The sequence below is a fragment of the Phoca vitulina genome, unplaced genomic scaffold (genome assembly GCF_004348235.1).
Source record: "Phoca vitulina isolate PV1807 unplaced genomic scaffold, GSC_HSeal_1.0 scaffold30, whole genome shotgun sequence".
Lineage (NCBI taxonomy): Eukaryota > Metazoa > Chordata > Mammalia > Carnivora > Phocidae > Phoca > Phoca vitulina.
The window spans coordinates 23,728,701-23,755,001 of NW_022589733.1; the positions used below are offsets into that span (position 1 = coordinate 23,728,701).

The window sequence follows — 26,301 nt, forward strand, 5'->3', positions numbered from 1 at the left end:
CAAAATTTAATCCACTGCTACACAAAGCAATAAATATATAGGGCTGATAATCAGAGAAGTTAAATCCATTTGAAAGATATCCTAATGTTTACTGAATAGGGAGACCTGGAAGGGTGAAAAATAAATCAATTTACTCATTTTGTTTGCTTAATGAAAACCACAACACCCTTTGTGGGCACTGATGCTGTAGTAAGAACATGTAATTGCCAGCCCTGTAAAAGAAATAATCCCTACTCATTTAAAAAACTAAAACTTTATTAGCACCCACCTTGCAAAACAGACTTGGGAAGTGGTCTGGAGTCATAGGGGCGTAGGACAGCTCAGACAGCACATCCACAGCTCGGGGACCGATCAGATTGAGGGCTAAACAGAAAAGAACAAGAGATGCCAGTCCAGGTGACAGGTGAGCCCAAGAGCAAAGTCTGTTTTGGACTTGCTCCCTTACTGCCAGGCCTGGGTGTTGAGACCATGACAGCAACCCTTTGCTCAGGCAACCCAAGGGCGGACAGAGAGCACCTCCATTCTGGCAAACACACCCCTCGACAGGCCTGCTAAGTGCAGCTCCTGCCTGCTGGTGAGCGGACAGCGCCCCACAGCCTCCTCGGCCGCGACACTGGGGTCGTGCGACCACGTCCTGGCCCATGACAGGAGCCTGCTTCCAGGCCTGGCCATGAACTCCCTGCACAGTTCCCACTGCCTCCCTCTTCCCAGTGCTGCCACGGGACGGGAAGAGCCCACTCCCAAATCTGCACCCGGAGGAGAGCCCTGAGGAGAGCCGCCCAACCACCCTGGAGTCCATCATGTGACGGCAGCTGGTGGTAACCACACGTCAGCCGTCCTCACGGGCTAGACAGCTTTGCTCCCACAGTCTGCCAGTCTGGTGGCAAAAAGGAAAACGTGGTTGGTGTCATGATGAATTGGCAGTGAGGGCCTGTTGGGGACAAGGGCAGGTGTTAGTGAAGTGGGAGGGGCAGGCCTTAAACCGAGAATGTGGACGTTGGGGGGGCCTGCTCCCCCACAGGACTGCTGAGGAGGAGATGATCAGGAAATTAAGTCATCCCCAAAAATTATTCACTCACTTAAAAAAAGCTAAGGGGAAATTTTGAAGAAAATAATACTTAAGCAATAAATTAAAAAATACTTTTCTGGGCACCTGAGTGGTGCAGTTGGTTGGGCATCCGACTCTTGATTTCATCTCAGGTCACAATCTCAGGGTCGTGAGATCAGGGCCCGTGTTGGGCTCAGTGGGGCCCATGTTGGGCTCAGTGCTCAGCATGGAGTCTGCTGATACATCCTTTTTTTTTTTTTTTTTAAGATATTATTTATTTGACAAAGAGAGACACAGCGAGAGAGGGAACACAAGCAGGGGGAGTGAGAGAGGGAGAAGCAGGTTTCCCGCCGAGCAGGGAACCCGATGCAGAGCTCGATCCCAGGACCCTGGGATCATGACCTGAGCTGAAGGCAGACACTTAACGACTGAGCCACCCAGGCGCCCCGATAAATCTTTTTTAAAGAGAGAGAGAAGTGCATGCACGCCAGAGGAAGGAGGGGCAAAGGGAGGGAGAGAGAGAATCTCAAGCAGACTCCACGATGAGCCCGACGCAGGGCTTGATCTTCCAACCCTGAGATCATGACCTAAGACGAGATCAAGAGTCGGAGGCCCAACCAACTGTGCCACCCAGGTGCCTTGTCAGATAGACACATAAAATCTTAAAAAAAAAAACAAAAAACAACTTTCCCATTCATTCAACCAATATTTGCACTCCTCCATGCTGGCTACAGGGGATATAGCAGTGAACAAAACAAACCAAAACTAAAGCACAACTCACTCCACACCTGACAAAAACGTGGGTATTAGAGATCAATGTTGTGCGACCAGAAAACCTCTTGCACGCCTCTCACTCTGACCCCCATTTCTGAATGTCAAATAGAAGGCAAATGGAGAAGACAGACCTGGACAGGCTGGCCTTTTCCTGTGCAGCTGACCCCAGAGGGCCCACTTACCGGTGTATTTCCAGGTGACGTCCTCCAGAAGCAGGTTGCTGTCTTCCGGCATGTGTTTCTTAAGCCAGGCCCAACAGTGGACCTGCTGGTCGGTGGGGGAAATCATGAAGAAACTGAAAGGGAGACAGACAGTAATCAAAGCCAGGCAGCAGAGAAAGGGTCAGGAAGCAGGCAGGTTAACTCATTTCAAAGCAACCAATGAGCAGCAGACCAGCAAGTGGACTCCTAGCTGTCAGGGGGCCAGCAGCGCCGCATTCCAGGCTCTACCACGTAAGGACAAAACAGATTTGGGCTTCCTGTTGGTGCCAAGAGGGCATACAGACCTACTACTGTAAGCGGACGTCTCCGCCCCTAGGGTGACTGCTCTGTCACATGGAGTTTTATATAATCTGGGCTGGTTTCTTCTCCTTGCCTTTCCTTGTGATTTCCGTTTGTACTGCACTGCCAATCAACAGGCCATGAGTGACAGAAACCTCTCTGTCCTCGGTGTAACCGGGTTTCCCGGCGCTCGGCTCTGCCGCGTGGCGTGGGAGGGCGGCCGCGGGCCTCACCTGCGCTTGCCCAGGCGCGCGATGCTGCAGTCGTTCTCGTAGCCCCCGCCCTGGTTGAGCATGCCGGTGTGCACGATGTGGCCCACGGGCACATCCAGGTCGTTGGAGAAGAGGTACTGTAGGACTTCCAGCGCCTGGTCCCCGGTGGACTGCAGGGTTAGGGGACAAAGCAGACAGCGTGAGCACCAGAGCACGTGGCCGGGTGACACCGTCTGACGGGCGGCATGACTTGCTGATGAGACTCCCTTCGTCAGTCCCCGGGCAACCCTGCCTGCGGATTTACTCCACCACAAGAAGCTCTAGAGAAAGCTAGCTCTTGAGCTGAATGGTAAGTGGGCCTCTGCAAGCAGATTACAACCCAGAAACAGCTAAAAATTTAGAAAAATGCTATAATACAGATAAAACACTAAAATATACCACAGTCCTTACAAAAGCAGTTTTAAAGTAACAGATGAAAAACGGGGCATTCAATGAATATGCAAAGGTTCCTAATCTCTTCTTTTGGTTCCCAAGCACTTACTGTTATTTCAAACTTTGTGAAAGAAGACATGTCAATGACACACACAGCTTCTTTGCAGCACTTGACTTCAGACTCCACAATGTCAAACCAGTCTGGCTTGTAGAACGTCTTGCTCTGCTCCAATGCCAGGAGGTCTGTGGACCAGAAAACAACAAAAGGAAGAGAGAAAAGGAGATTTATATTGCGGACCCTCCATGTATAGCTTAGTAGAGTGTGACAGGTTTTTCTTACTTATTCTTCTAGGAACACATTCTAGCTATAATACATTTTAAATGGGTTTTATTGGTTCTTAAAGCATAAAGGAAAAAAATGAGAATGGCCCTTTTTACCCTTGTCTGGTGGCACAAAGTACTTCGGCCTCTCAAATCCATGTTTCTCCATCCACCTGGCTCCTTGTGCATCCAGCCGGTCATAGAGAGGAGAGGTGCGTAACTGCCTCCCGGTCTGGAAGTCCCAACGGGGAACCTTCAGATCATACAGCAGAGCTGGAACAGATAAGGACAGTCTCTTCTAGCCCAAACCACAGGGCAGAGAACACAGCATCCACGAGATTCGGGACTTGCTCCTATTCACAAGAGCATGCTTTCCAGGCTAACAGGGCCTAATCCGGAAACAGTACCCCGTGTAACAAGCCGGCTCCAAAAGAAAGACTCATGCTGCAAGAGCTGCTATCATCCCTCCATGCTTACACAGCTGTGAGTCACAGAACAGCTCCAGGTCTCTGTTCACAATCATCGTTTCGAATCAGTAGGTAGAAACAACGGGAGGACGCTCAGACTTCCACAGCAGAGAGGAAGGCTGCATGGCCAGAGCACCCGGGGAGCGACAACGTGTGAAAACATGGTGCGTGCTTCCTTACAGAGCCCGAGTCGCTGAGACCTCAGAACTGTTACAGACCTCTCTCTCTGGCATCTAACCTGCTTCCCAAGTGAAAGGGCACACAGCATACCCTGATTTGGTGGCTCTGAAATCGGACAGGTTGCATAGTCCTGGCCCAGTGACATATTCACATAACAAAGCTAGGGTCAGAATTTATTTCTCCTAGGGTCTAATCTGCAACAGCAAGATGTAAAAATAGCCAGAGTGTGAGCTCGAGTCCCTTGCACCGAGAAAACCTGACCTCACGGCATTCCACACAAGAGGGACGGCGGGCTGGGGAGGAGGCTGAGAGATTCAAGAGAAGGGAGCCACGCTGCTTGCCTTATCTTGTGATGATTCTTCAGTCTCTTCTCACACTTAAGGTCCTACTTACCCTTTCCCCACTTTCTGTCGTGCCTGCGATTCCTGTTATGTGAGAATCAGAGGCGGCCACCATAAGTGTCATGTCATCAAGGAGAAACTTAAGCTCCATTATGATTTGCACAGGTTCTAAAGTAACTATGGCTGGAGAAGTCAGGACTTATAGCAGTTCAACATTTTAACCAAAATAATTGTTAAAATTAAAGAACCTTAGTGGCCACCCACACTGCTGCCAGGCCCTCTGTCTCCCACAGACGGTTCTCTGCCCCAGGCTAGAAGTGAGCACACAGGTGCTGAAGGTTATCCGTTATCCAAAAGCCTCATCGTGAATGGAACCCCCTGCTACTAAACCAACAGTTCACTGTTAATCAAGAATGGTGCTCACAGCCAATGTAGAGACTTGGCTGTGAGCATAAATATGCCCCAAATATTTAGGAATATTTTGGCAAAGTCTCAGAACAATTGTTCCTCAGTACAGGGCAGTGAAATGACAGTCTGATTTGGTTCAATTCCTGATACAAAAGCTGACCCTAAGGATTTACTAGAAAGTAAATCAGAGACAAGGTAGAGTACCAAGTTAAAATGAAGAGGCCTTCAAAGCTGGACGGAAGAACAAGGAGAATGAAAACGTATGTTTTGTATTTACACGAGAAGTGGTTTCCTATCTTGTTAGCACGTAACAGTTAATGACAAAAATCACTAAGAGAAGCTTGACACTCTGAGAATAACATGGCAAATTCTCTGCCCTGGAAAGCAAATCATGATCTCAGAGATCAAGTAGGGAGTGAGAGCATTCACCTGGCACGGGGACTTTTGCAGGCACAGTGGAAAGCAGACAACCCTAGGCATCCACAAGGAGCTGCCGAGGGGAGGTGGACAGCAACTACCACCCAGAAGGCCTATTCTTCCTAGCCCCAGAGGTAAATAAAAGACGATATACTAAAGAGAAGGTTCCATAAATACCACACGGGGCCTAATGCCTCAACCAAACATCAGAAGCTTGACTCGGAGCAATTTTTAAACAACTGCCCCTCAGATTGATCAAAGAGGCCCCAGGGAAGACACCTTCAACGAGGCGCAACTGGGACTGAGCTCCACTCACGCATGACTTCCATGACCCGGTGGCGCAGAAAGGTGCGGCTGCTCTGGAGGGCTCCAAAACGCTTCAGGTCCAGCTCCCAGATGTTTTCGGATGGGTAACCGTGCACCATCCATTCAGCGAGGTACCTGTTTAGATGTGGGGGAAGTTGCTAGACCTCGGATGGGACACTCTCCTAACTATACGAGGAATCAAGAACCAACAGAAACATCCCATCTTGTCACAGACTGGCTGAGAAATTCTGGGCAATTTCCTTAACTTTTCTGAACAATCATGGATCCATCTATTGTTCTCAAAACCACTGATGATTTTAGCTCTAATAAGATTCCCAGAAAGTGCTATAAAACAAGCCACATCTATGAAAAAAGACTAAAATATACAAATGTACTCTAATTTATCCATCCAGTGGTTTTTTTCTGGAAAACTCTCAGAGGTTATACAACTATCTGACCACATCTCAGCTCCAAACACTTTTGGTAACTCCTCTTCCATAAGAGTTTTCAGAGCCATTCTACAAGTCACTCAAGAAAAATGGCCTCATGAATAAAAATTTAAAAATTTAATTGTGATAAAATACACAGAACATAACAGAACATAGAACAAAACAGAACAAAAGAGAACATAAAATTGACCATCTTAATCATTTTCATGTGTGAGGTTCAGGGGCATTAAGTACTTCAACACTGCTGTGTGACTGTCACCACCATCATCTCCAGAACTCTCCATCTTCCCCAACTGAAACTCCCTCCGTGAGGCCAGCAGTCCTTCTCCACTCCGCTGCCCCAGCCCTGGCAGCCACCCCGGCACTCCAAGTAGCTCAGAGAAGTGCAACTACACAGTACTTGTCCTTTCTGACTGGCTGATTTTAATTAGTATGTAATTTTTAAAAAAGACTTGTATTACTCAGCATGATCGTAGGTCTCACTCACAGTACTTACTGTTTCCAAACTCAAATGTACTCAAAGGATCAACATTTGTAACCATGCAAAAGCCAAAAACTACACCTCAGGGGCTCCGAGACTAATTCCAAAGAAGAGTTCCCAAAACATTGTGCACAAAGACACTTCTGGAATATCCCACGGTGACTACTTTGAAGGGGACAACTCTCAAATTATGTGTACCTCCTCATTATTAACATACCAGATTACATACATCCATTACACGCCACATTAGCAACAGGGAACTCTAGGAAGGAAGCACCCAGCAAGCAGGGTCTGAGCAAGGAAGACTTACCTTCCAGCCCCTCCACCAAACGAAAGGCCAGCAGAGTTCATTCCCGCCAGCACAAAGTAGCCCTGAACTGAAGGAGACTCGCCCATGATGCACCTCATGTCTGGGGTGAAGGTCTCGGGGCAGTTCACCAACTTCAGGATCTCCAGAGTCTCCAGGTCTGGCACGCGACGCAGGAGGGAACTCAGCAGGGGCTCTGAGCCATAAAAACAAAGTCAAACACAGGCCTCAGCTTTAGGGAATTCAAACTCATCCGTTCCTTGTGTTTCCCGACTCCCTCTCCTCTTAGAAAATCTCCTGGAAGAGGCTTTCTCAGATGAGCCAAACGGGCCCTGAGCAGAAACCGTGCTGGAATTAAGGGACAAACCTACAAAGTGCTTGGCATACAGAGAAAAAAGACACTCTTTAGAAAGACCAGGAGCTGTGGAAGGGCACACAACACACGGGAGGACAGGTAAGATTTCCAAGGGATCGGTACTTGGGGAAAAGCTCTTCCGCGGTACCCGAGGAGACATGTAATCAAAGCAAGGATTTCCTAAGTTGGAACAGCTGCGAAAGACAGGTCCCCAGCCTGTTTGAAAGTCAGCCCGTCATCTGGGAATTATTCCACGGGGACACTGGCAACAGATGAAACCAGACTGAAGCTGGCTGGTGGGTACACAGAGGGTTCTGTATACTCTTCTCTCTCCTTTTAAGTGTCTGAAATCTCCCACAATAAAAAGTTTACTTTTAAAAAACGCCCATTAAGGGTGGGAGGGGAAACTCTTCATTATAGACCCCTTCATATCTTTGGAATCTGGACCCTGGGACTGTATTAACTATCCAGGAAATAAAAATAAATTACAAAATCAAGTAGCATATAAATATCTAATCACTATGATGTACACCTAAAACTAATACAGTATCATAGGTCAATTGTTCAATAAAAACAAAAACCAACTAAAAGACCGTATTAACAAAACAATTCTGCTTTCTAAAAATTTCTTCAGTCTTACATGCTGTCCTACAAAAAGGTTTCCTCCTAGCCTAGAATTTCAGCAGTGGTTTTAGATAATACGCCAGAAGTCCCTTAACCAAGATCTTCGTCCCCAGAATCTGCTACCCATAACTGCAGCCTTAGGCAAACTCTGCAGGCTGCCCTCTGTAAGCGCCTCATGGGGCTGTTAAAAAGATCAAAGAAGGAACTCCTTGAAAATGCTTCAAAAAAGATAGCATCTTAGACAAACACAGGGCGTTATAGTTATCCTCTAGCTCGCACACCAAAGTGATCCCAGTCTTCCTGCAGATTCTGAATCTCCAGCTGGTTCTTGCCCTCAGTGAAGATTGGCTTCGGGTTCTTCTCAAAGCCCCCAGACAAGATGCCACCCTGCCAGTTCCGGATATAAATTCTTCCATCAGCATCCACAATAGCTAAGGAAGAGAAACAACAAGGGAGTGGGGGACAGAAGAGAAAAGCAAGGTTTAGAGGTAGGCCAGCTTTCTAAATGGACAGAAAAAGCAGAACAAAGACACCCGTTATTGGCTTTATTAGCGAAAAAGCATCCAGTGAACGCAGACCTTTCGAGGTCGTGGGGGTGGGGGATCTGCCCCCTCAGATTTACAGGGGACCCTGTTTCCCTGATCAGCTACCTAGAAGCTCTGACTGGTGCTCGCAACCAAACTACGGAACTGCCGCAGTGCCACACGAAAGCCTAGCATAACCGGGGGACTGCAAGCCCATTCTCGGGGTTGAGACCTTCCAGGAGATGTCAAGCCCTCTCCTGTGGCACTCAGGGTCGTGGAGCAACCTGACTGTAGCTTACCTAGAACCTGTCTGCAACGTATGCCATTCAAGTCAAAAACTCCAGGTTACATTCCAAATTCTCAATTTGGACCTCTGTGTGGGACTGCAATTAGCTTACAAAACAAACCAAAAAATTGCTTCAGTGGAATGTCTGTTTTGTCCATCCTTTCATAAAGAGTTCTTAGAGAAAAGGTAGAACTGGGTCAGCCTCCCCGTAACACGCTCCAGAAGAGACGAGACTCTCTGGAACACAGTCTATCCTGAGCAGAAAGTCTTCCTTTTCAGAGGACAGGACAGTGGCAAGGAAACACGATTAAAAACAAAGTGTAAGTCCTCACTCGGTGTGTTGCTCTGCAGAGGGGTCTCCAAGGGGCGAGTCAGAAGGTAGAAGTGTTCGCAGGCATGTAACGGGATACTAACCGGCTCCTCGTTGGACAGACCCAGCTCGTATGCCCACTACAAACAGAGAGATTGATCCGTGGGTGCGAAGAGGAACAGAAAGACAAATGAGCATATTCAGCTGCTTGCAGGAGTTTAACTGCAAGCGGCCTGTGTGTGCTCTTGCCCCAACGTGAGGCATGGGAAGCCAAGGTTCAGACTGCTTTAGTTATGTGGATGGGGAGCAACAGGTCCTTTTTAAACCATAACAATTATTCTTAGACCAAAGAACAAGAGATTCAGCAACCAATAAAAGGAGCTCACTGGGGGGCAAGTGATGCCCTGTTAACAAAACGCCTGGCCTCGACTACAAACCCCAGATCCCGTCATATGTGACGTCTGCAAGGCAAAAAGTACCCCTAGGTCAGGAGAAGCAGCTTAGTGTTCCTAACTGAATCCACACTCCTGACACAAAAAAATAGCCCCATGCTTTATTTGCTAGGCTGCAGGATGAAATGAAACACCAGAGGAGACCCAACGCCAAGGATTTCTGTCAATGCCCGACCATTTCACAGACTTCCTGGCACCCTTTAACCCAGGGTGGAGGAAGGAAAAGGTCATCACTGGTGCTCCTCTCTGAGGACTAGCTACAGGCCTCTGATTTAGAATACAAGAATTCTGAGTTTTTAGTCCAAAGAAGGAACAGGTGGTCCCTGACGTCTGCTTAATTCATCACAGTATTAACCTTACATCTCCATACCTAAAATCCCAGAGGTAAAAGTGAAGTGATAAAATCAGTGACCCAGTACTGTTGCTAACCTACCTGACCAGCACAGTTGACAAAATACTGGCACTCGATCTGTCCTTTATCTGTCTCCACACCAGTAACTTGACCTTTCTTGACCATTACATGAAGAATGCTGGTCCGGTCATAGATCTGAACACCTGTTCCAAGGTAAAGAAAGAGTTGGTGAATCCATCCTCTGATGGCCCAGAATTAAGGCCTCTGCAGCAGATTCTCAACCCCCGAGAAATGCTGAAAAAGCCAAGTCAGTGTTTTATTTAAAAAAAAAACAAAAACTCCCAGGAACCACATCCTAAGACTGTGTCAATGGGCCTATTCCAAGACTGAAAACAGCAGACGACTTTAGTACACAACTCAATTCCAGGAATCATAAAACGGGCAGGGGAGAAAAAGTTCAAATAAGGCATCTTAAACCCTAAACCACCCACACCGGGAATCAGTTCATCCAAAGTACAGAGCACCTTGGACACTGGTTAGTCTTCCCCTCATTCATTCCAACCCCAGGACATGACCAGCTGTGGATTCAGTCCACGCTGTGTCTTCTGACCTTGGAGCTTCTCATGTTGGGGGGGGGGGGGATTCCCATAAGCTTGAAGTGCACTGGTCAGTACTAAAAGCAGTTCCTTAGAACTTTAATAAGGGAAATGTGGCCCTGAGGAAACCCATTTATTAACAGAGGGTATATTCAAACAAACACTCTAAGAGCCAGCGTTCAACAACGGAAGCCGAGCTGGCGTCACTGCCGGCTGTGACACCTTCTTCCGTAACCTCTTCCTTCTTCACCCAGAAACCTGCTTACCATTTTGGGAGGCAGCACTTGCCAGGGCAAGAGCCACGTCAGCAGAGGACACTACGGCATCCTCGGGAACATGCATGGCCCCCACCAGGTCGTGCACGTTGAGCAGAGGGTGAAGTTCGGCGACTTTCTTGGGGGAGATGATCTCAGAAGGGATACCTATGACGCTGCCGCAGAACACAAGGGGACAATGACATGCATGGCCCTCTGGCAGACGTCAGTCTGACAGGAGCATCGGGACAGGCTTCTGGCCTCATACGTACTTCAGCCTTGAGTTGATGCGCTTCAGGGAGATCAGCCGGTCCTGAGTTTGGGCCAGAAAGACCGAGCCTGTCCTTATGTAACCTGTAAGGAAAACCAGCCCAGACTGAGCAGCCCAGGCCTCCTGCGGGGCCAGGCGGGCGAGCCCACTAGACTACAAGTTCAAAGAGCGGTGAGGAGTCCTGGCACTGCCACCATCCAGACATCCTCAGCTAGGATTTGGGGAGGATCGAGTGGGATTTTCATGTACATCTTAAATAATCACTCTTAAAATAAACACGAGAGCTACTGTTGCTACAAAGCCTTTTGGAAGGGAATGTACCCCAAAACCCACCTTCCTCCCCATGGTTTTGGTGGGAGTGTGACCCCCGATGCAGGCCACTCACAACATCAGTGCGGGGCTGGACCCCCCCCCACCTCCCCGGCAGAGCCAGGGGGCATGTGGCCGAAGCTCAGCCAATCAAACCCTCCCGGGATACCGGGTCTGGAGCAAGCAGGTGAATGGCTGGAGGCTGATCATCTCAGGAGCAGCGGTGTCCTGGCCAGATGGGCCGTTTCCCGAGGGGCTGCCTGCCGTGGGTCCCCCCAGTCCGGCCTCCACGCTGCCTCCTCCAGCTGGCAGCCTCCTGCCAACTCGACTGGCTCCGAAAGCCTTCCAACAAACTCCTTTTTGCCCCAGCTGGCCGGAGTCGACTCCTGCTCTTTGCAATCAACATACCTGACACAACCTTGATTACGCTTGGGTCAATGACAATCTTCCTAACATGCAGTGACTCTCAGTTCTGATAATGAAAAAGCTTAATCAATCAGGGTATTTTTTTTAAAAGGCAGCACAGGACGGTCACTTAAATGTTTTTCTCATCTCTTTTGAAATCATCAGGTAAATATGCCCTTCGCTGACATGACAAGAATGTCTCCGTTTGGAGAACTGAAATTTCAGAGACTGGTTTTTAAAAACTGTAGACAGACCAGGCCAGTGCAGTGATCGTGGCCAGTGATGTGGGGGCTTATCACACTCTGAGTCTCACCTGCAGACAAAGGCTTGAGCAGTCACTTCCCACTCACTACCAAACAGTCCCCCTGGGAGGACAGGGCCACTATGCACGAAGCAACGTAACACATCACGGCACACACGAGGTCAAATCATGCTTTTCCAAACAGAACCACCTGCCGTAACAAAAGCCTATCGCCAGTTCACAAGAATAACAGTCTACTGTTTTCCCACAGAGGCCTTGTAAAGTTTGGTCTAGAGCTTTCTGACATAAAATTTGCTTTATTACAGGTTCAAAGCAATAAAATAGAACTCTTAAGTTCAGTAAGAAAAGAAGGTAGACATCTGATACTAAAAAACAAGTCAGAAAAGAAATATGAATGGCCAATAGACCTATGAAATAAAGTTTAACTGAAAAAGATGCAAATTGGAATCTGCTAACTTTTTCCATCTCTCAGATTAGTAATAATGAAAATAATACCCAATGCTGGGGCACCTGGCTGGCTCAGTCGGTAGAGCATGTGACTCTTGATCTCGGGGCCATGAGTTTGAGCCTCGTGTTGGGCGTAGAGATTACTTAACAAAAAAAGTAGAATGAAAAATAAAACAATATGCAATGTTGAGAAGACTCTAAAGAAATAAGCACTCCCATATACTGGTGGTAGGAAGGGGCATCTCTTTTGGAGGATGATCTGGCAATACCTATCAGAGCTGAAAATATGAACACTTTTTGCTCAAATTATCAACCTTCTAGAAATCCATCCTTTAGAACTAGCAATAGAAAACAAATATATACTGACAAGGATCTGTACTGCATCATTATAACAACAGAAAAGGAACTATAAACATCAGGTAATGGGAAATGGATAAAAAAACTGCACATACTATGGCAACTTCCTCTGCAGTTATAAAAAGCAGAATTTTTTAAAGATTTTATTCATTTATTTGAGAGAGAGAGAGGGCAAGCATGAGTGGGAGGGGCAGAGGGAGAGAGTGAGAGAAGCAGGCTCCCCGCTGAGTAGGGAGCCCGATGCGGGACTTGAACCCAGGACACCAGGATCATGACCTGAGCCAAAGGCAGACGCTTGACCAACTGAGCCACCCAGGCGCCCCAAAGCAGACTTATTTATATGAGCTAATTTAGAGAGCCCTCCATAACACACTTATATTTAATGATTATTAAAATGTTTTTGTATTAAAGGAAATAAGAAATAAACATGTAGCAGAGAAGCAATTACCAAAACAAAAGATGGTACAAAAAGTATATGATAAAGTGTTAAGCAAAAAGCACCAACAAAAGGTAATGCAAACTTTGGAGAGACAAAATCCGTGTGGACTTCCGGATGAAGTAGTGATGTGTCAGAATATTAAAGGAGCGAACATACACCTCACATAAATGCACTGTCTTCTGAGGATGAGCGCTGTCATACCGGGAAATCCAGGTTGTACATATGTCACGTGTCTTTAAGTCTCAAAAGCAGTCCACTGACCGGCCCCTGCGCGTCCTGCCGGATAACAGAATCCTCCATCGGGGGACCCCACGTCCCCTTTTCACTGCACCACGGCTGAACTGCAATGGGGGTGACAGACTGAGGGTGATCCCTGGACTCTCCCTTGCCTGACTTCCTCGCTGCCCGGCAAGCATCAAGGAGATACCAGGCCCAAAAAGGCGTTCCAGATGGTGACCCAGAACTCAAGTGAGACAAACTTAGCTTACAGACAAGAGGCCTACGACTCGGGTTCCTCCAGCATCCAAGCAGGTGAGCAATGCAGGGCTCGGCAAAGCACTAGGGACCGAACCAGGGGACCGCAAGGAAGTCAGCAGTTCCAGCTCGGGGCCCCTTAGGTGGGCCCTCTTCTGACTCAAACTCTGCTCACCACCCGATTCAAGCACCCGTCGCCACCAAATTAAATCCAACCAAAAGGGACTCGCTCCCGCCTGTCCTGCACGTAGCAGGCATCCTCCCTGACAAAAGCCAGAGGTGGTGAGGCAGCAGGAACGCCTTCTACTATCTTCACTCAGAGTCCTCGCCTCTCTGAAGGAAGCCTGGCCACGTGACAGGTGACCGTGGGGGAGTCAGGCTCATCTGCTGGGCGGGGACCAGGGCGAGGCAAGTGAGACGCCCGCTCTCGGCACCGAGCCGGGGCAGGGCCAGCCTGGGAGCCCTGCTTATGTGCTCGAGGGCTACAGCCCCTTCCTTCCCCTCCTCTAGCTCCTCTCCTGGCATCTCCTCTCCCCACGAACACAGCTACCCAATCCCAGTTCCCAGACGTTCAGTCTTAATCGAGGACTTACACACAAGGACACTTCGCCAGAGCAGGAATCCTATGAAGGGGAAATGCTATAAAACCTCAGCCTGTCATCAAAATTTCCAATACTTCAAATCTCACCTTCCCAACGAGAACCGTGTCACGGGTCACATAAGGTCTGAGCCGGCCAGCAAAGGCGACCATCCACTGTGTTTACGCTGTGACCCCCGGCAGGGCCGCCTCAGCGGGCGAACAGATCAGGCTACCATCCTTGTCAGGATTAGCCTGGAATTACCTGTGATCTGAATTATGCGGGTCTTCAAAAGAGCAACCCTGACGGGCGGGGGCGTCCTGAATTTCATCACTAGGCCCCGCTACTCCCCCGGGACATTTCCCGTGGCCACCAAACGGTTTCATCAGCCACGACGCGAGGCTCGCCCCTGGGCTCCTGGCCGATGCATCACCTGACGACACGCTGACAGACACGCTTCTAACTTGTGATCGTGCGGGACCTTCCCATGGCTCAGCCTTCCCCTTCTACTTGCTCCGGTCGTACTTAGCTCACGATTCCCTGGGTTCTTTTCCCTTGCTGACACGCATAAGGGGTAACCTCCGTTTAAGCTTTTCAGTCAGAAGAGGCCTTCGGAGCAACTGGTGAAATGCAGCGGGTCAGACCACGATTTCACCATCAAGCACCGAAACGGAAGTATGTCCTTGGCTTCTTCGTTCAGGAGCCAAGCGTGGCCACTTGCTAGACTTCAGTGAGTGAAATAATAGGAAATGGCCCGGGAAGCCTTTCCTATCCTGAGAATGATAGGCTCTGGAAAGGATCTGGGACAAGGACGGAATCCCCTCGGCGGGTAGGGAAACTGGAGACAGCCCAGCACGCCAACAGACTTGCCCCAGGAAAGACCCTGGCGACTGGCAGAGCCCGGACTAAGACTCAAGCCCTGACCACCAGGTCGGCAGGCTGACGCGGCGTCGGGCCACACACGGCACGGAGCACCAGAGTCTGGGGCACAGGCGGACCAGTAAATGGCGGATTACCTGCTTACCTGTCTGGATCCCGGTCTCTTGCTCTAACTGGTGGTAGAGTTTGTTGGAATAGTCTGCCATCTTCTGCTCGATGGTCAAGTGCCTGGCGGTGCTCAGGATACCAGCACAGAACCTCGTAGAGCCGGCAGCCAGCCTGCAGGATGCATTCAAAATGCTATCAGGTACACTCCCACAGCTGTGAATGCAACTAGTTCAAAGATCCTCACTACGGCATCGTGTGTCATATCAAAAGATGGAAGCAACCTACGTATCCACCGACACGAGCGGGACTGAACAGGCTGGAGGACCCCTCTACGATGGGATACTCTACACGGCCATAAAGAAAGGAACGAGAGAAAGCTTTTATGCAACAATACGGAACAACCCTAATGAAAAAAGCAAGGGGAGGGACATTGTTTAAGGTTCGCTACTAACTTGTATAAAAAAGAGAAAAAAATAATAAACGAATACCCGGGTACACATATACAAACTGACCGATACAGATTTGCTCTAATATAATGACTCGGGGAGTATCTGGAACGATACACGAGGAACTTAACTTGCCTCCAGCGAGGGAACCTTCCAGCTAGAAGTCAGGGGTGGGAGGCAGAATGTTCCCTGTACACTCTTTTACAATTTTCAATCTGACTCATGTACATGTATTGCCTATTCAGAAATAAATACAAAGGACGTGTTAAAGGTCATCCAATTTCTGGTAGGCAATAGAACAGAAAAGGGACATTAGGGGAAGAGTGAAGCAACGCGAACAGAGCATGAACTTCAGTTAATACTAAGGTATCCACACAGATTCACTGCATTTCACGGCGATCCCACCCTAAGATGTTCCTCCGAGGTGCGCACGGGACCCCGGCATACGGACCGCTGCACTACCTTCACGTCTGTTCTGTAAATCTACCACTGCTCTCGAGTGAGTGAGTTCGACGGGGAAAAGGAACAGAGATCAGGCAGGAGGTAGCCAGTTTCATCTCGGCTCACAGAGGAAGCTCCTGAGCCACGGGGTTGATGTCGCTGTGTGACTACAACGGAGAGGACAAGACGGTGAGGTGTGCCGTCACCCTGAAATGAAACGCACCCTCTCTAGAGACCTGGGTGTGCTGGAATCGGCCACCTCTGTCCAAGCCGGAAAACACGGGCGGTTTGCATTGCAAAACCGCATCCAGGTGATGTTGCCTGTCTGTGGTTCTTGTCCTGCGACTTAGCGCCAGTCAGCTTAGCTACTGGCGGGACAGCATTACCGGGAGGGGAGGGGCTGAGGGGAGCCCGCGCAGTCTGGTCCTTACCTGCCCTGCTCCAGAAGGACAATATCCTTCCACCCCATCTTGGAGAGGTGGTAGGCCACGGATGTGCCCATGATCCCACCACCACAGATGACCACCTGCGCCTGGGCAGGCAGGGCGACAGAATGCGCCTCGGCAGCCGACGCGCCGCTCCTCCCCGACGACCAGTTCTGCCATCCTCGGCCGGTCCTTTGTCTTCGGACCGCCGACAGCAGCCGGTAAAACATCACGTCTGCCAGCAGCTCGGCGCGGTGCTCTCACTCGGCTACGGCAGAGACCCCCGACATGCACACTAGACGGAGAAAGCAACCAGATTTCATTCCACGTACTGTACTCAGGGCACAGGGTTACTGAGAAAGGGAGAGGAGGCGCCAAAGAACGCTAATCATGCCCTCGGCCAGTGTCTGAGGCCCTGCGCAGTTCCAGACGCCCTGCCAGCTGCAGAGACAGCAGGGGACAACGAGGAGGACGGTCTTGCCTTTATGCACCTTTCATTAGAGACACAGAGAGTGAGTGGGTGTGTGAGTGTGTGTGAGGGTGCCTGTGGCAGGGGCGGCCCAGACACAGATAAAACAAGGAACAAGGCCGGTGTGCTGCAATACCCGAAGGCATATGTAAACTAGGACGGTCGGGAAGAAGGGGACGTCGGAGGAGACACCTGATGGTGACCGGGAATCAGCTGGATGCGTCTTCCGGACAGAAGCGCAGGCACGTACAAAGGCCCTGAGGGGAGGCCGACCCTGCGGAGTCCGAGCACAGAAGGGAGGCCAGTGTGCCCAGAGCACGAGGAGCGAGGCGGAGAGGACCCAAGACAAGGCTGGAGAGGGAGGCAGAAAGCAAGGACACACAGCGCTTGGGATGCCATCGTGACGAGCTGGGATTCTGCTCCGGGCGCAAAGGAAAATACTAAAGCACGGAATGAAACGATCAGATATGCTTTTCCAAGATCAGTCAGGCTCCGCGGCGGCGGGAAGTGGGCTGGAGAATGAGAGGAAAGGCAGGGCTGGGCAGCTGCTGTGGCAGTCCTAGAGGGAGGGCCTGGGGGCTGAGACCCGGACGGTGGCAGTGGAGTCAAAGCCACGGCTGGATTGTTCTGGAGGTGAAATGACGGAACTGACCTACCAACAAACGGGATGTTAAAATGGGGCAAGGGGAGAAATAAGGATGATGGCAGAGTTTCTGGGTTAATCAACTGGTGCCACTTACTACAGTGTGAAGGGCTAGGGATGGGGAGGGAGGCGGGGAAGGAGAGGGAGCGAGAGGGAGGCTGTGAAAGGGTGCAGGCGCGGGTGCGCAGACAAGCCAACGTTCCCCTCTGAGGGGTCAAGTGCAAGACGCCGGGCGGGCACGCACGGGAAAAGGTCAGGCAGCAGCTGGACATCCAGGCCGGCAGCCAGGGGAACACGTGGGGTATCCGAGACCCGGCATGCTGAGGAACAAGAAGAACTCTGAGGCTCCCCAGCAGGTACAGCTTGGGAAGAGAAAGAAAGTCCCGGACAGAGGACAGAGCGCCGGGCAGACGCACAGAGCATCCGGACAAACAGAAGTGGTGCAACAGACCGAGAAGGAGCCTCGGCGAGGCAGAAAAGAGAACTGGGCTGCGGTGTCACAGAAGCCGAGAGAGAGGAAAGGGTTTTAAGAAGCGGTTCGCTACGGAGGGTGCCCGGGGCTGCAGCAGGACGGCCAAGGGTCCGTCCGCTGGGACTTGACAACGGAGGTCCTTGGTGGCCCCAAAAAGAACATTCCCAGGAGAGTGCTCGGGATGAAATCCGGACCAGAGCAAGCTCCAGAGCGAGGAGATGAGGGAGTGCAGACCACTCCTTGACTTTCTGCTGCAAAGAGAGCAGAAAAACCAGCCAGCAGCAAGAAAAGAATGGGAGCAGAGCAGGATTCTTGGTCTATAAAGGCGTGGGCCGTGGGGACTGTTTCACTGCTGGCAGGAAGGGCCAGTAAAGGGGAAAGAGGTGGGTCCGGAAGGAGAGGTGGTGACAAAGAACGAGGTCCTGGAAGAGGACAGAGAGAGAGAGGACCCAAAGCCGCAGTGAGGGACGGCGTGCCCCGGGTCTGCCCAGGCCACGGGCTGGAGGGAGACTCAAGGACCAGCAGGCCTCTTCCCAGAAGCAGGGGAAGGTTAGTCCAGGTGGGCTTATCCCGCAAACTCGGGTGTCACACGCTGTGACCAAGCACACGTGTCTACGAGACAACTAGCATCATAAGGCAGAGAAGGGAAAGGGTACGGGATCGGGCCACCAGAGAGAATTACTCTCCCGGCAAAGCAGAGGCCTGTTCAGGAAACTGCAGACAGACCTGCCGGGAGACGGCAGGGTCACCGAGCGTGGGGAGAGGGGGGACTTCAGAGGACAGCCCCGGCAGACAGTGCGCCCAGCAGCATGCCACTACCCACGGAGGGCCCCAAACAGCCCAACTCGTCCAAGGCCCAGGTGTGGGTGCCCGTCCATCACCACACAGCATCTCAGGACAGAGACCGAGCTAGGCCTCTACCGCGTCCCAGGATAAATCCCATCCAACCAGGGCTGATGACTCGGCCACCTGGCGGTAGTCACCAGGCCTCACACCCTCGGTCCCTGTCCAAGGGTCTCAAGACAGAAGCTTCTTCCTGCAACCTCGTCTCCACGTGACCAATTTCTGTCCCTCCCTCCGTGTCTCTCTGCTGTCCTCCCCTCCAGACCTCTCCACCGTGCCCTCCAGAACATCCTTTCCAGAGTTAAACACCCGGCCCTTCGCCAGTACCGTCTCACCTGTCTCCACGGGGACGCAGCTCTTCTGAGGGAGCGGCCACCGCCACACGGCCAGCCCCACTCTACTGAGCTCGCCACGCGGGGGGCTGGGGGGTGAGTATCTGCCTCCTCCTCCCTTCAGAACTATTACTGCTTGGTCACACTCGAAAAGGCCCAGTTCCTTTGAGGCTCAGGCTAGCAGGCACCCCCTGCCTAGCCCCGGGGCCACCGCGGGTTCAGCCACAGGCAGATGTCTGTCTACATTCGGGTTCTGAACCCACAACACTCCTCTCCCAACCTCGGACCCCACCTCCTCTCTTCCTCCCTTCAAAGCAGATAACCTGTCTCATCGCATCCCCTGAAACTCCACCAATAATCCCACTTGCATCTACAACCATCTCTCCTTCCCTCAGAGGGTCAAAAGTTCGTCGCCCCACAAGAGCCCCGGATCCCTCTCCCTCCTTCCCTGGGACTCAGCTCCATGAACCCAGCTCCTCTTCCACGTACCTTCGGTGCTCCGCTCTGACCCTCAGCGTTTTCATATGCTCAAGTCCTCCCAACCCACCAAAGAAATGGAACAAAAGCTCCATAACTGTCTTCGAGTAGCGTCATTTTAAAAATTCTAAATGGTAAAAAATACGGTCTTGGCAAAAAGCACAAACATAGGAGGCAGTTAGGACTTCCCATCAGGGCGCCTGAGTATCCGACTCCTGGCTTTGGCGCAGGTCTGTGGTCTCGGTGTCGGGGGATCGAGCCCCACGTCGGGATTCTCTCTCCCTCTGCCCCTTCCCCCACTCACAGGCACGCACGCACATGCCTGCGCTCTTTCTCTCAAATAAATAAATAAAATTTAAAACCATGATTTCCCATCATACAAAATTAGCAGTCCCAATGTGCTGCCCTGCTGCCCACCTGAGTGCTGCCGCCTGTCCCGTGTCCTTCTTTCCTTACTCCTTAGTGACTGCAGAGTCTGCCGGCCGTCAAGCCAGAACGGACTCTTTTTTTTTTTTTTTTTTTTTTAAGATTTTGCTTATTTATTCATTTATTTGAGAGAGAGAGAGAGAGAGTGAGTGAGAAACAGCATGAGAAGGGGAGAGGGTGAGAGGGAGAAGCAGGCTCCCTGCTGAGCCGGGAGCCCGATGTGGGACTCGATCCCAGGACCCCGGGATCATGACCAGAGCCAAAGGCAGTCTCTTAACCAACTGAGCCACCCAGGCGCCCCCAGAACTGACTCTTAATGTGATCTCACAGCCTGTCTTTTCACTTGACAAATACCTTCAGGAAAGGGCTTCCTATATGATCTGTCCCCTTTTCCCCGTTTCCAGTCTGTCCTGAACCTAAAGCGGTTGGGCTTCTGCCCGCCAAGCCAGGAACGCTGCTCTCACCAAGAAGGCTCACGTCGCCAACTTCCGGGGACACCGGCCCCACCTCACATCCTCTCCACAATACCGCATATCGCCCATCGCTCCCGCTACTCACACCCCCTTTCCCGGTTTTTATCCTGACTCCCACTACCCTGGTCACGTCTTCGCTGGCTTCTCTCCCCGGCCCGTCCTTCCGAGTCCACGTCCCTCACGGTGCTCTGGGACCAGCTTCTCCCCTCGGGCCACTACTCTCCAGGGGGATTTCACTGCCTACCGTGACCGAGAGCCCAACCCACAGCAGCCCCGACCTTTGCGCCTGTACCTCTAAGCAGAACAATGGCATGTCCACTTGGGCTCCCGTACGTCAAACCGGGCACCTCCAACAGGGAAACCCATCCTCCTCAATCTCCAAATCTGCTCCACTTCTGTGTCCCCCAGTGACACCATATTCGAGAACCCTGGGTGTTACCCTGGGCTCCTCCTTTCTCCTCTCCTCTATGCAGCCAACCAGCATGGACTAACGATTCCACAGCCACGTTTCCCTCATTCCCACTTCTCCCCATTCCCACTGCAGCTACCTGAGTACAGGCCGCCACCCTTGCTCAGATTACTGCAGAAGCTTCCTGACGGGGCTTCTGTACACCGTTCTCCCCAACACCCCACAGTCCTTACACAGGACTCGGAGCCAGTCTTCTCAAATGCAAGTCTTGTTTCACGCCCCTGCTTAAAACCCTTCAATGACTTTCTGATGTCCTCAGGAAAAGGCAATGTCCTTCACAGGAAGGGCAAGATCCTTCACTCTCTGGCTCATTTCTTATCTCTGCTCTCTTTCTCTGGAGCCACACGCAACCACCTGTAATTAACTCCTCAAACAGGACAGGATTCTGAAACCTCCGGGATCTGGGCACGCTGTTCCTCTAAACCAAATAGTATATAGTTCCTGCCACTCTCCCCCCGCAGACAAAGGTAACTGCCTCAGCTCTCAGCCTATCTGACATCTTACCAGACCTCCTCTCCCCCAACACTGGGTCGGGTGACTCTCCTATGTTCTCCCATCACACCCTGCACTTCTCCCAGCACAGAGCCTCCCGGACTGTGTCACGGTCTGGTCGCCAATGAGGGAAACAGCACAACCACCCAGCTGAGAATGTAGGCTTGAGAGAGAGGCAGACAGCTGTGGGCTGGAAAACCTCCCCCCACCTCTCATTAGCTCTGACTTTCGGCAACTTATGCCACATCTCTGTGCCTTGGGCTCCTCATCCATAAGGTGAGCTAGGACTACCCACCTCACACGGCTGCTACAAACACTCAATCAGACAGGAAGGAAAAACATGGCAACGAGCACCTAAGCAGCACTCAGTAAGTGGTCCTTTTTAGTCTCCTATTACGATGGAGCTCTCTGGGAGCTGAGACCAATTATATAACTTGATCATGGTTTTCCCAGCATTCAGGGGAGGCACCTAGGAAATACACATTGCCGAATGGCTGAGAGGAGAGAACACACGAGAGGGGGAAAAGTTCAATGAGGACTCTGGGATCTCAAGGCTAGGCCCTCAGATTGGAGGGGATATCTAAATCACGTGACAGAATTTTTAAAACAGAAAATGGTAGTATCTTCATAGGCAGTTACAGCCGGCCAGATGCTGCTTCAGGCGTGTACAACGGACTTAAGCCTCACAACCCTACGAGGTAGATACTAAAGTTTCTTTTCTACGCTTGAAGAAGCTGAGGCACAGAGAAGTAACTCATCCGAGCTTCTCTAATGCCGGTGAGGGGCAGAGCCAGGAGTCAAACCCTGCCGGGCTGGCACCGGAGTCTGCCCTGGAATCTTTCCTCCCTGCTACCTTTCAAACAACATCAGGTGAGTAAAGAAAGGGTAGCTGTGAGGACAGAACCACAAGGCACATCCCCTGGCAGGATAAAAGGAACTGCAAATGTAACAGAAGACACATAACAACAATTGAGGTTCAAGATGGGATAAACAAGGTTAAAAACTTAGGGTGATTAAAAAAAAAAAAAAAAAAGCCTAGGGTGGTAAGAACCAAGAAAAGGATTTGTGACCCTGTGTGCATCATGACCTTCAAAGAGTCACTGAAGTGGTGAGGGCAAACAAGAACAAAAAAGGATTTAAAGTGAATGCAAACAAAGAAAGGAAGGCACCAGAGTACCCAAGTAGGTTTGGCAGCAAAACCAAGGCAAAGTTTGATGGCAGAGAAGGGAAAGTCGGTAGACAAGAAACTGAAGATGTCAAAAACAAAGAAAAGTCGTAACCAGATTTAATATAAACACACACATAAATATATATGTTAAGTTTTATTTAAGTAATCTCTACACCCCATTGGGGCTGGAACTCATGATCAAGAGTCACATGCTCTTCCAACTAAACAAGCCAGGGGCCCCAAAAATAAATTACATGTTTTAAAAACTAAGATGACCCTACAATATTTTCTGCTAAGAAAAATATCTGCCAAGCAACCGCGATATCGGGACTAGGTATGCTCACACCTGCTTACACCAAGAAGAACAAGAGGGCAGCTCCAAGTCCCTCTGAGTTGTTCCTCTGTATGGTCACAGCGCGTGTACAAATGGGCCGCTGGGGACTAGGAAGCCAGGTGAGTGGAGAGCGATTAACAACATCTCCCACACCTGCCTCAGCACAACAGCCAGCCAGCACATTTCTAGCCCAGGCTCCGTCTCTGGAGAGTGGATCCTGCTGGTCCCGGGTGTGTAATTCTCAACAAGTGCCACCAGGTGATCAGACAAGTTGAAGAAATTAAGACAAATCGCTAGCGCTGGCCAAGTGTGCCCCGTGGCCCGGCTCCCCTCCTCCTTCCCTCCGCGGCCCCGCACGTCACGCTTACACACACCGGCAAAATGCACTTGAAGATGCCCGAATCTAATCTCAGTGTCCTTCACATCGGTCCCGAGTGGTCACACATCACGAAGTCGGCTCACTGCCCTGGGCCTACACTCTCCCCGGGAACTCGGCCGCCGCACTCTGCAGCAGTCTTACACGTGAGGGAAGCACAGGCGGACCGCACGTCTCCAGGCGGGAAAGCAACTGCACCCGCAGTGGAGGAAGACCGGGCGAGACCGGCCTCATGCGCGCTAGGGGCTTGCCCGAGGCCGGGAGGCCGAAGCGAGGTCACCCCGGCCGCTCTGGACGTCGGGCTGAGCCGGCGGACGCCCCCCGAGGAGCCGGTGCGCAGGCCCCGGGCCAGCCGGGCACGGGTCTCCGAGGCCCGGACCACCTCGGCCGGACGGAGCGCAGCCGCGGACAGGCTGAGAGAGATGAGGCGGACCCTTCTCGGCCCGGGCCGCCGGAGTCCCCAGGCGACTCGGCGGACGGGACCACCCCCGAGGGAGACCAGAGCGGAAAGGGGGACGCGGAGACGCGCGCGGAGGGGAGGCCAGAGCAGCCCCGCAGCTGTCTTCCTTACCTCACGGGCCCCCGCGGGCTCCGCGGTCAGCAGCACCCGGGCGGCAGCGGGGCAGCAGCCACAACAGTTGCGGGAGGTCCCGGCGCCAGAACACGGGGAATGGGGAAGGGGAAGGGGAAGGGAAAGGGGCGGGGCGGAGGGAGCAAAAAGTTCCGGGGAAAGCCGGGGCCCGCGACCTTCCGCGCTTTACGGCCCCCACAAGGGTACGCCGGCGCGAGATCGCTCCGGCGCACGCGCGCGCCGTGACGCCCCGCGGCGGCCCCGCCCCTGCCACGTGGGGCTTGTTTGGGTCTCGCCAGGCCCCGCCCCGGCCCTCTGGGCGGCAGCTGCGGTGGTCCGGGGCCGTCTCGGAGCTCGGGCCGCCGACCCGGTTGACCTCTGCAGGTGGAGCCGGGACGTCCGCGGTGGGCCGCTCGCCCTGCCGTGCTGTGGGGAGCGCGGGGCTTCGCTCTGCCCTCCAGGCGCGTTCCCACTTCCGTCCCCGAGTGGGTCGCGGCTCAAAGCCACTCTGGTCCAGGGCGCCAAAGGGCGTCTTGGACCCGCAGGCGCTCGGCTCCTCCTGGGCGAGGCTGTAGCGGAGCGCGACTGAAATCCGCCCCGCCGGCCTGGCCCGACCTGGGAGGCGGGATTTAGAGGCCCTGAGCTCTGGGCCGGTCGTCACTCTGCACCTTCCTGCCTTGTCTGCGCCGAGGAAATGGACTCATGCAGTCCATCTTCTGAGAAGGCCCCCGCCCCGCCCTCCCTTACTGTCAGTGGCCCTGTTTTCTTTCCCTTGTGGAACTCGTCCCCCTGTTCAGTCTGTGTTGGTGGACTGCCTTTCCCGCCAGTTGCAAGCCCTGCCCTCTCTCGACAGAACCTCGGTCTTGGGCACGGCTGCGTTCCCAGCACGTGCAGCCCTGCTTGGCGCGTCGTCCAGTCACTCGCTCTTGGAATGGAGAGCGTTCGGAGGGTACAGCGGCCCCTGCAGTTTGCGCCACACTCCCGTTTCCCGTTCGTTGAATTCAGGCCCCCCTCGCCACACAAGCCCATCTTGTTTCCTTATGGCCTCTTTTGGCCAGGCACCGTGCTGGGCGATGGGATTCGGCAGTGCACAAAGAGAGAGCTTCTTCCATTCGCGAGTGGCAAGAAAGCTCCGGGGACCCCTGTGGCACCACGCCAGCCCCCGAGCTGCATACTTTCTACCCCAGACGCGAGCGCCAGTTAACTCACACGATACACGGCAGATGAGTTCTGGCTGCCTGAGGACAGAAAGTCCGTCTCTGGCTAGTCTGATACGTGAAAGTTTAAGACGTTCCGGGCTTCTGTGCTAGAGAAATACTTTCATGTTTTGGCTAATGGCCGAGAGCTTGGTGTCACCTGACTGCCCATAAAGAAGAGGAGATAGACGAACTCATCTGAGGTGTATTCCTGGGGAAGTCTTTTCCTGATGCCCAGACGTGGCAATTTGGGGAGGAAACCTCCACAGGCTTTCCTGATGAGCAGCTTGACCTATGCCATTTGCAGGCTTATGAATTTGGGAGAAACCTCACTGTCTGTAGGAAACGGTGGGTGAAGTAAAGTGATCATTAAGGCGTTCATCCCACTCTGTGGACAAGCAGTGAGTGCTGAACAAGCCGTGCAGATTTCTCCCTGCTGCCCTCAACCACCACTGCTGTTCTTCTCTGCAAAGTCCAAAGCCTCCTTTTATTGTCAACGTTGATTCTTGTACTTTGTAGGCTCTCATACCCACCAACTGCACTATTCTTCAAGAGGATGGAATATTTTAATCTTTTTTGGCTACTCCTTGTCTGAGAAAGGTCACAGTGGTTTCCTGTACTATAGATACTTCACAGAACAGAGCATCCCATGCACAATTACACATGTCCTGGTAGGACTTTATTCGCTTGATGTTTGGATTCACCTTTGCAAACCTTCTGCCTTGTTGGTTTTCTGTCTCTCAAGGACAGAAATTACAAGGGGTGGGGAAGGTATTTCCGGCATCTCTTTCAAAAGATCTGTGCCAGGATCTTTTGATCCTTTGTACACCAAGAACTGCAGCTGGGAGCACCTCTCTTCTCCAAGCCGGGTTCTCGTGCCTTACCCCAGAATGTCTCTACACCCAATGGTGGGTGTAGACAGGAAAGAGAAAAAGAAAGTAACTTCACTCATTCTCCATGGGGGATGGGTGCCCATCCTCCCCCCAGAGCCTCCTGTCCCCAGATCAAACGCCTTTCTGCAGCTCGTTTCAATCAAAGGGTTTCTAGCAGAACAGTTCACCCTTCACTCTCGGGTCTACTCTTGGGATCTGGGAAATGCCATTGTAATGATTGTACAGGGACGTAACTCCTTATTTACCTTTGTAAGTGTGCAGTTCCCTCAGCCCCTTCCTGTCCCTGCGTGGCGACAGCACGAGGTACTGAGGACGTTTGGGGCACTTTAGGGGATGGGATCTTTCTCAGGAGCCCTGCTGATCTTAGGCACCCAGAGCGACTAGCATTTCTGAGTCCATGAAGGCGGTAGTAACATCGTGCCCTATATTT

The 26,301-nt window shown here is 51.8% G+C and overlaps 1 protein-coding gene across 1 annotated transcript in view; it reads right to left on the minus strand.

Moving 5' to 3' along the window:
* The window catches only part of LOC116644560 (pyruvate dehydrogenase phosphatase regulatory subunit, mitochondrial), a 33,256-nt gene extending 9,349 nt beyond the window's left edge, over window positions 1–23,907 (minus strand). Inside the window, exons 1-15 of the mRNA XM_032424232.1 lie at window positions 23,783–23,907; window positions 16,244–16,532; window positions 14,963–15,096; window positions 10,669–10,750; window positions 10,409–10,572; window positions 9,628–9,749; window positions 8,765–8,882; window positions 7,904–8,053; window positions 6,647–6,839; window positions 5,417–5,541; window positions 3,405–3,560; window positions 3,076–3,209; window positions 2,556–2,704; window positions 2,005–2,117; window positions 269–363 (exon numbers count right to left, since the gene is read on the minus strand). Of these exons, the coding sequence (XP_032280123.1) occupies window positions 269–363; window positions 2,005–2,117; window positions 2,556–2,704; window positions 3,076–3,209; window positions 3,405–3,560; window positions 5,417–5,541; window positions 6,647–6,839; window positions 7,904–8,053; window positions 8,765–8,882; window positions 9,628–9,749; window positions 10,409–10,572; window positions 10,669–10,750; window positions 14,963–15,096; window positions 16,244–16,467 (1,959 nt within the window). The 5' untranslated portion in view covers window positions 16,468–16,532; window positions 23,783–23,907. The remainder of the gene's footprint in view (window positions 1–268; window positions 364–2,004; window positions 2,118–2,555; window positions 2,705–3,075; window positions 3,210–3,404; window positions 3,561–5,416; window positions 5,542–6,646; window positions 6,840–7,903; window positions 8,054–8,764; window positions 8,883–9,627; window positions 9,750–10,408; window positions 10,573–10,668; window positions 10,751–14,962; window positions 15,097–16,243; window positions 16,533–23,782) is intronic.
* Between the last annotated feature and the right edge of the window lie 2,394 nt (window positions 23,908–26,301).